Source organism: Capricornis sumatraensis, chromosome 4 (genome assembly GCF_032405125.1).
Source record: "Capricornis sumatraensis isolate serow.1 chromosome 4, serow.2, whole genome shotgun sequence".
NCBI lineage: Eukaryota > Metazoa > Chordata > Mammalia > Artiodactyla > Bovidae > Capricornis > Capricornis sumatraensis.
The window spans coordinates 150,990,815-151,000,183 of record NC_091072.1 but is presented as its reverse complement, the minus strand read 5'-3'; the positions used below and the strand labels follow the sequence as shown (position 1 = coordinate 151,000,183).

Genomic DNA, 9,369 nt, shown 5'->3' with positions numbered 1-9,369 from the left:
GCAGCCCGCGGCTCGGGCCGGGGAGACGCACGCGCGGCGCCCACGTCCGGCGGCGCGGCGTCGGATGCTGCAGGGGTATCGAGAAGGATCTGGAAGAATCCGGATAGACCGGGGGGACGGGAGGGAGAGGCCGAGAGAACGAGCGGCGGGGGCGGGGGCTGGCTCCCGAGTCCGAGGGTCTCGGGGCCGGGGCGGGGCTAGGCGGCTGGCGGGAGGAACGAACCAGAAACCACCTTCCGCAGAAGCGCCCTGAGCGCCAGAGCCTGAACCCGCTCGGCCGCCGGCGCCTCTAGAAAGTTCTCCCCCCACGTCCCTCGCGGCCGCCCGGCTCCTCCCAGCCCCTCCCTCCGAGGCGGTGGGACCAATCGCTCACCCGGCCGCCCACGACCCCACCTCCTCCTCCGCCCGCGCCCGCGCAGAGAGGTGCGCGAGCCCAGACCCGCCGCCCGCACCGCCGCGCACACCCCGGCGCCCGCTGCCCGAGAAACGGCGTGATGACCGCCGAGGAGACGAAGACGGCCGAGAGCGGAGCGCAGTCGGCGCCGCTGCCCCTCGAAGGCGTGGACATCAGCCCCAAGCAGGATGAAGGGGTGCTTAAGGTAAGAGGCGGGGGGCGCCCCGGGGCGGCGGAGGCGGCGGTAGTCGGGCACCGGGAGCGCCCCAGCATCTGGCCGGGGCTCGGGCGGCCGCCTCTGCAGCCTCCCGGCCGGCCGTTAAGCAGGCCGTGCAGCCGTGGCCCTGCGCATCGCCTTCCTAGCCAGGCCGCCGGTTCAGGGCGGGAGGGCTGCTACACGCTCGGAAGGGGAACATCTGGGCTGAGGCTCCCCAGGCCTGGGAAGGGTCCCGGAGCGCAGCGCCTGCCTCTGGCTGCGGCATGCGCCGGGAGGGGCGCGGCGGGGGGCGGACGCGCTCGCGCGGGGGCCCCGGCGGCGTGCACCGCCCCACTGCGATCTGCGACCCGCTGCCGGCTCCTTCCCGGCCGCCGCTGCCGCCAGGGAGTTCCCCCCGCCACCCCAGCCTCCTGCGCCTCCGGGGTGCGGAGCTCGCCGACCCCGGCAGTTAAACATTAGCCAGGACGCGAACAGGGTCCCGGGAGTTATTGCCTGGCCCGCGCGGGTCTTTGTGCGACTTGGCGCGCGGTCCTGGCGTCCTCCGCCCTCTGGTCACCCCTTTCCTAAAGGCTGGGACCCGGCTAGGTCACCCGCTCGGCCATGCTGTCCCCCTCCCCCCCCACGCCCCGGTGCATGCCGGGACCTGTAGTTCACCCCGCCTCGGCCCCCACATCGCACCCCACCCCACTCCACCCCCTGCTCGGGGCCTTACTGAGCGCAGGGTGCGGGACTGGGAGGAGGTGCTTTGGTTGGGGGCCCTAAACAGTGTTACGGCCGGAGGAGCCAGGGGAGCGGTCTTGGAGCCAGGCAGCAGGGCGTCTTGACCCGGGTCTGGCCGCGGTTCGGAACAGGTTCTGCGCTGTCCAGGATGGCGAAATCCTAGCCTGGCTTCGGCTGGTATCCTCACCCAGACTTTCTGCTCCTCTTGGCTTCCCGCAGCTCAGCCCACGTGTGCGTGTGGCCAGGGCAGGTTGGAGACCCCGGGGAGCTGCTTAGCCGTTTCAGAAACGCACCTGGCTGCTCTCCTAGTGGGCTCGGGGGCTTCCAGGGAGACCCATTTCCCCTTTTCATTCTCCACGCCTTCCCTTTCACTTTTCTGTTTACTCAAGTCCATGTCCGTTGCATCGTGGGAGCTTTCCCTTAGAGGGTAACTTGCACACTTAACCAGGTAGACCACCTTTTTATAAATGCCAAAGAGAAGCAGGTTCTTCTAAACACTGGGACATATTCTAGCCCTGACTTCAAGGACTGCAGTAGCCTACCAGTCAGGAACCCTCAAGTCCCAGGTCAGAGCCTAGGGCCTGCTCAAGGACCCTTGGCTCACTTGTAAGCTGGTGGTTGCTCTTAGCTCTCCTGGACTTTCTGGTTTCCCTCTTCTCTGTCTAAACCAGACCTGATTGGATGACTGGCGTTTAGGAAGCATGAGGAAGTGTAGCGTAAATACTTTCCCCTTTGCTGCTGATAATTATTCAGTGTTTTACTGGTTTAGTCCTGTAACCACTCTGATAGGGTTTATCATCACTACTTTACAGATATGGTCAGTTTAGAGAGTTAAAGTGACTTCTGTAAGATCGTAACAGCAAAAATGATCTCAGGTGTTTTGTCTCCAGTGTTTCAAACCAAGTTATATCATGGTCCAAGAAAGGGAGTCAGTTTAATTCTAGCCAAACCCCACAGCAGAGTCATTTGATGATGGGTTTGTTGAGTTACTTACAAGGAGGCAGAGGACACCATTTACATTCTGGCCAGAGGCATGCGAACATTCATGGTTCCTCTCTGTGTCCATCCCCAGGGACTCACCTTCTCTCCTTCCCTTCCTTCCAGGTCATCAAGCGAGAGGGCACGGGCACGGAGACACCCATGATTGGGGACCGTGTCTTTGTCCACTACACAGGCTGGCTGCTCGATGGCACCAAGTTTGACTCCAGCCTGGACCGCAAGGACAGGTTCTCCTTCGACCTGGGGAAAGGTGGGCATGGTTAGCAGGCTCTCAGGACCGGGGTGTGTGCGCTGTCACAAACAGAAACCCGTATTCTCAGAAGCTTAAACACGGAACAGTTTATTACAGTTCTTTTTTTATTTCCACTGTCCTGAAACTCTATTGATTTTTTAATCTCTCATTGCCTTGATCACCTCTGAAAACCTTGCTTCCTTTTCCGGGGTGGACTGCCTTGTTTTCTTGAACCTCTTTGTTTCAGAGTTGAGTGATTTTTCTTTTTTCTTTTCTTTTTTTTTTGAGAGGTCTGAGACCTGATACCATTTATCGCAACCAGATTTTCTACCTTCTTGGTCCTATTTCTAAATAGTACCCAGCTTCCCTTTGGGCATGGGACAGTAAGTCTCTCAGGCCACCGTTTGAACCCAGAGGGAGATCCCTGCCAAAGAGGACCTGTTTCTTCTCTGTACCTACAGGGGAGGTCATCAAGGCTTGGGATATCGCTGTGGCGACCATGAAGGTGGGTGAAGTGTGCCACATCACCTGCAAGCCGGAGTACGCCTACGGCTTGGCGGGCAGCCCCCCGAAGATCCCTCCCAACGCCACGCTTGTGTTCGAGGTGAGTGTCCGGCCACAGAGGGCCAGGCAGAGAGCCAGCCTTATCTCAGCCCAGGGTCTGGCTGCCCTCCAGCCCTTCCTGCTGCCTGGAGACAATGTAGCCAAGGCTGAGGGCCTGCCCTGGGGAGGGAAGACATGGAGTGCGCCTCTCCTACTGCTTCTACCAGAGAACTGTCAGTGGGCAGGTTTCAGTTGGGGAGAGGTGGCTGCGAGCCCCTCTTTCAGACTTGAAGCAGCGGGGGTGAGGGTTTGAGGCCTGTTCACCTCAAGAGGGATGCTCAGAGGGAGGTGGACCAAAACGAAGGAATTGGGAGGTCACAGGCTACATGCAGTCATGACTGACAGTGCAGAACATTGGTGCCCTAGAAATAAGATGCGGGCAGAGATGCTTCTCGCGTGGGTCGAGGTAAGGGGCAAGCCTTTGCTGAGAAGGTGAAACTTCACTGTGTTAAGACTCAAAAATGGTTGAGCCCTACGCACTGGAGGCTTGGAGAATGTTGGGAAGACTGGTGAGAGGTGTTGGGTTATTTCTAATGCCTGTCAGATGGAGCTTGTCTGGCAGCTGAATTAGGACCGTTTGGAACATGTGCCTGTTCTATAGAGCAGTCATTGAGGAGACTGATACCAAGGTCGAGACCAGGGCCGTTCCTGAGAACTTAGCCACTTGGTCCATTCCTGGTGTGGCTGCCTGTGCCGTCAGACCTGCTCTGGCCCTTACCAGGGACGCTTGTGAGTGAGAGGGGAGCGTGGATCCTTAGACCTTGTCCCACAGGTGGAGCTGTTCGAGTTCAAGGGTGAGGACCTGACAGAAGAGGAAGACGGCGGGATCATCAGGAGAATACGGACGCGGGGGGAGGGCTATGCCAAGCCCAACGAAGGCGCCATTGTGGAGGGTGAGGCTCACAATCTGGGATTCCCACTCGGGTTCCGCTGTGTAGGGCCTGGGTGGCTTTGGGCAGGTCCATGCCTTTCCCTGATCCAGCTTTCTAATCTGTAAAGTGAGGGATTGAACCACATTCTCTTAACATCTGTCCATCTGAGAATGCAGAAGGGCATCTGGGGAGTAGGAAGGAACAGGGCTGGGGGTGGCTGGTGCATCCCTTAGTCACCAGCCCACTCAAATCCAGTGCGTTGTCTGTCTTCCACGCCAGTTGCACTGGAAGGGTACTTCAAGGACCAGATGTTTGACCAGCGGGAGCTCCGCTTTGAGGTCGGCGAGGGGGAGAGCATGGATCTGCCCTGTGGTCTGGAGAAAGCCATCCAGCGCATGGAGAAAGGAGAACATTCCATTGTGTATCTCAAGCCCAGGTGAGGCCAGCTCTGGCCCAGGTGTGGGCAGTCTGTAGAGCAGGTGGGCGAACTGAGGTCAGATATCCTTGTCCAGGTGAGTTGTAGAGCCGGCCTGTATTGTATAGCCAGTTGTATCCTCCCCTGCCGGCAGTCACTATGTGCTGGGCACCCCACACAGACACCTTCAGGACCTCTGTTGTACTCAGGAGTGTGGCCACAGTCACCCACGTCTTTTTGAATCAAAACCTCATCTCTTCAGTTACGGCTGCGGCAGATTGCCTTTTCAAGCCCAAGGTTTTCGTCTCCTGTTAATTGACTCAGTCGTTACTAATGTTTGTTGAAACACACCTACTATGCGCTAGACACAGTGCAGAAAATTCCTGGGTGTTCAGAGACATTGTTCCCACCTTCTAATGGCTCTCTTCTCAGGGAGGTAATCATGCCAGTGTGTAATGTGAGTTACTAGAACGATGTGTAAGACGTCAGAGCCCAACTAACTGTGTGAAGAAGAAGCATCAGGGAAGATTTTGCCAAGCATGGAAGTTTGCACCAAGACCAAAGGGATGGAGGGTACTTTGCAGGAAACCTTTTAAGTGTGAAGCAAGTTAAGAAACGACCTGGTGTTTTCTTGCCCCTACAGCTATGCTTTCGGCAGCGCTGGGAAGGAGAAGTTCCAGATCCCACCGAATGCTGAGCTGAAGTATGAAATACATCTCAAGAGTTTTGAGAAGGTGAGTTTGTTCAGGGTCTTGCTACCCCACCTTGGACGTAACTCCTTGGGGCAGCTGACAGCTTGTTTTTCTCCTTTGGGGTATGGCAGGCCAAGGAGTCCTGGGAGATGAGTTCAGAGGAGAAGCTGGAGCAGAGCACCATAGTGAAGGAGCGAGGCACTGTGTACTTCAAGGTGAGCCCCCAGCACGGTCCTCAGACACTCCCAGGGCGGGCTCTGCCACGACAGCGGGGTTTCTGCCAGGAAGTAGACAGGCTGGCTCCTGCAGCTGTCACCAAGTGGATCTGGGCTGGCTGGTCAGGTTGGGGGGGGGGCGGGGTCATGACTCTCATGCCCCTGGGTCACTGGTGTCCACGGGCTGTGATAGCCTGGGGCTGCCGAGCCTGTGCTGGGAGCCTGAGCCTGCCCCTCCGCCTCTTGTAGGAAGGCAAGTACAAGCAAGCTGTGCTGCAGTACAAGAAGATTGTGTCCTGGCTGGAGTACGAGTCCAGCTTCTCTGATGAGGACGCAGAGAAGGCGCAGGCGCTTCGGCTGGCCTCCCACCTCAACCTGGCCATGTGTCATCTGAAGCTACAAGCTTTCTCTGCTGCCATTGAAAACTGCAACAAGGTGAGGCTCCTTAGGGGGGGTGAGGGCGGTGTGCCCAGGCCAGGCTGGGTGAGCTCCCGGTGTGCCTGAAACTTGGCCTTGGGGACTAGGGCAGGGGAGGCAGGATGGAGCTGTGGGGCTCGGAGGTGGAGGCCCAGAGGCAGCAATGTGGGAAGCAAGCGGGTTTTTGGCTTAGTTAAGGTTGGGGACGAGGGCACAGAGGTGAGTAGAAGCACTGGTTGGAGGAACCAGTTCCGCATTCTCCCCTCCTGGCCCTCTGCCTCTCCCCCCTGTACCCGCTTTATTCTGAAGGCGGATGGGTTTCCTTGGAGGTCCAGTGGTTAGGACTCTGTGTTTCTATCACAGAGGGCATGGATCCCTGGTTGGGAACTAAGCTATGAGCTGCATGGTTCCCCTGCCCCCCAGAAAGAGAAGAGTGTGTTAGCGTCCCAGGTAGTTTTCATCTGAAGAGCCGTCTTCCTGTGCGCCTCCTGGACTGAATGAGGCGCCTTCCCAGCCTTGGGTCCTTTCCACGTGGTGCCCAAGACCTGTTCATTTGGGGTGGGGCCCCATCTCCCCGGCAGTGACTTGGGAGGATCTGAGACTGCTGCTGCTTCCTCTGTGTGTCTTAGGCCCTGGAACTAGACAGCAACAACGAGAAAGGCCTCTTCCGCCGGGGAGAGGCCCACCTGGCAGTGAATGACTTTGATTTGGCACGGGCTGACTTCCAGAAGGTTCTGCAGCTCTACCCCAGCAACAAGGCGGCCAAGGCCCAGCTGATCGTGTGCCAGCAGCGCATCCGCAAGCAGCTTGAGAAGGAGAAGAAGCTCTACGCCAACATGTTTGAGAGGCTGGCTGAGGAGGAGAACAAGGTGTGAGGATGGGCAGGGTGGACGGGAGGCGGCATCACCTGGTCCCTGCCAGTCCGTGTGTGTGTGTGTCTGTGTGTGTGTGTGTGTGTGTGTGTGCGCGTGCCCACTCAGGCCCTGGGGGTTGGGAGCTGGATGTTCTGGTGTGCTTCCTGCCCTGTATCCTCTGTGCCCATTAGTAAACACAGGTTTAAGAACCTGAGGTTTAAACAGGTGATGGTTAGATTCAAAGTGCACAGAAGGGCACGTAGTAGAAAGGCTGCAGGGCAGGCAGTGCTCCCGGGTGACAGGCAGCAGGTGCTGCCTCCTACTAGTACCCTGTGCTTTTTGGACGTCACACCTGAAGCTCATTTTACATCAGTGTGCAAAAGAGCTCACATAGTATTTCACCGAGTGGGTGTATCGTATCTTATTTACCCTGTTGCCTGCTTCTTGGTCTCTCAGTGTTCTAAACCTGCACTAACAGAAATATGATGCAAACCACATTTCTAATTTTAAGTTCCTAGTAGCTGTTTAAAAACAAGTAAAATAGGTGGTTAGTTTTAATATTTAATTGACCCAAGGTATCTAAATATTTTAACACGTAGCACTTTTAAATTGCTGGGGCAAGGCTAGTTTTTTTCCCCCAGACTGAGGCTTGAAAATCCAATGTGTATTTTAAACTAGCTTGAACTAGCTATATTTGAAGTGTTCAGTGCCCTGCCGTGGACAAGTTCAGTTTTCCATAGTATTGCAATAAACGATGCGAGTCCCTGATTCTGTACATGCATGCACAGGTGTGTCGTTGGTCTCTGTAATTCTGTTGGAAGTTGCTGTGTACTATTTTTTATGCGGGGTGCGTGTTTTGGGTACAGACTCCATGGCGTCATTGTGCAAGGAGATCACCTGGGTACAGGCAGGTGAGTAGGGACCTGGAGTGACAGTCACCTTTCTCGTCAGGGGCGAGGGCCAAATGAGAACTAGCGTTGACGCCCTGCCCCTCTTCCCTTCTCACAGGCCAAGGCCGCAGTGGCTGCAGGAGACCAGCCGGCTGACGCTGAGATGAGGGACGAGCCGAAGAACGACGTGGCTGGGGTCCAGCCTCAGGTGGAGGCGGAAGCATAGCCTTGCCCCAGCCCTGTCCCATGGCTGCCTGCCTGCCCCCCAACCCTACTCCACCCTGTTAGTTTTGTACAAACTGAAGAATTTTGAGTGAATTAGACCTTTATTTTTCTATCTGGTTGGATGGTGGCTTTGGGGGAAGGGAGAGAGGAGCAGGCTGGGGGGTGGGGGGGGTCATTTTAGGTGGTGTCACCCCTCCCCTCACCCCCATTCCATGTGAATGAATGTCCCTCCACACGTACACTCATCAGAATGTTAATTTATTTTGCTTCCTGTTTGCTGCGTCCGTTTCTCAGACAGTAGAAGGAACGAGTGGTAGGGATGTGAGGTCCGACAAGAAGGCAGGGTGGACAGGGAGACTCCTCCTGGGCAGCCACTTCCCCTCCTCCCTCCCGGTCCGTTTCCAAACACGCGGCCTCCACGTGGGTGCTAGGGGCATGGGAAAACCACTGCTGTGCCCGTTACCTCCGCTCCCTTCCTCCTCAGCCCAGGTGTCATGGCTGATGCTGTCTTCTGGTGTCATGGTGACCACCCTTGTACCCCCTCCTGTCAGTGTCCCTTCTCAGCCAGGTCGCATCCCCACCCCCTCAGCCTCTTCTGCACGTTGCTGAAGGTTCAGGCTTGCCTCAAGTTCCGTGCTTGAGCAATAAAGTGGAAACACTAAAAACCTGGGCAGCCCTTTCTCTGTTTGGCCTCAGGGTGGGTGTGGGCAGCTGCGCCGTTGGGGCAAAGCTAAGGGATCCACCCACTTTGTGCCCAGCCCCACCTGCAGTGCAGCAGACTTGTGGTGCAGCGGTCCAGGAGGGCCTGCTGGGCACCACACGGACTACAGCAGGGCCTGCACTGAAGGCCTGGCCAGGGGTTCCCCACAGCCCTCCCTGCAGCAGCCTGGCAGGTTTTAGTAGTTGTGGTTTTTCTTTTCCTAACTGCTTAGGAAAATATACAAACATCTAAACTTCTGGGACCAAACTTCTGAGTTTGCTTTGAGGTTAGATGTATTGGCTTCTGCCTAAGCGATTCAGTAGAGAGTTGAAGCTTTCTTGGCTTCCTTACAGAGTGAGTCCCCTGGTGTCAGCAATACCTGTCACCTTGTACAAAAGGGAACAGGGAGGAATAGTCATGAAGCCTGACAGCACCGACAGCCGCTCGGGCCCACTCCCCAACTTGTTGCTTGGCCTCAGTGGGGGGGAAAAGCTTGTGATGCTTTCTCGCCGTGCTTTGACCTGTGGCTTCTGCAGCATTCCAGGGCTCTGGGAGAAGCCAAGGGGCACAAGGGAGGCATCACACGTCTTGTCCAGATGCTCGGACTGCGAGCCAGAGCCTGTGTGCCTTTCTGTCCATGTGTGGGCTGCCAGTCCTTCCTGCACTGTGGTACAGGTCACCTGCCCGCCACGTGCCTGTACAGTTACTTCCAGGACTTTTCTCCATCCTTTGTCACCATGCAGGGCTCACTTCTGTGTGGAAAAGTTCACTAAGCCATAGAGCACAGCTGCTGCTGGAGCCAGAACGAAAATTCGCCTGTTCTCTCCCAGCACCTCTGCTTGCTCTTGCTGGGGTCACAGCAACGCCCTGGGCTTAGGGTTTGTGTCCTGGTCTCACAGCCCATGGTACAGATAACCCTCAGTA

The 9,369-nt window shown here is 56.8% G+C and overlaps 1 protein-coding gene across 2 annotated transcripts; it reads left to right on the top strand.

Moving 5' to 3' along the window:
- Positions 1–462: 462 nt before the first annotated feature.
- Positions 463–8,349, top strand: FKBP4 (FKBP prolyl isomerase 4). 2 transcript variants are annotated; one of them, XM_068970732.1, is made up of 11 exons: positions 463–599; positions 2,436–2,580; positions 3,024–3,166; positions 3,938–4,058; positions 4,317–4,473; positions 5,096–5,186; positions 5,276–5,359; positions 5,609–5,794; positions 6,406–6,645; positions 7,497–7,541; positions 7,639–8,349. In XM_068970732.1, exons 1-11 carry the CDS (start codon positions 495–497, stop codon positions 7,744–7,746), a joined length of 1,425 nt encoding a protein of 474 aa, XP_068826833.1. In that variant the 5' UTR covers positions 463–494; the 3' UTR covers positions 7,747–8,349. The 2 variants fall into 2 exon arrangements, with proteins under 2 accessions (XP_068826833.1, XP_068826834.1); XM_068970733.1 differs by lacking the exon at positions 7,497–7,541.
- The last annotated feature ends 1,020 nt before the right edge of the window (positions 8,350–9,369 follow it).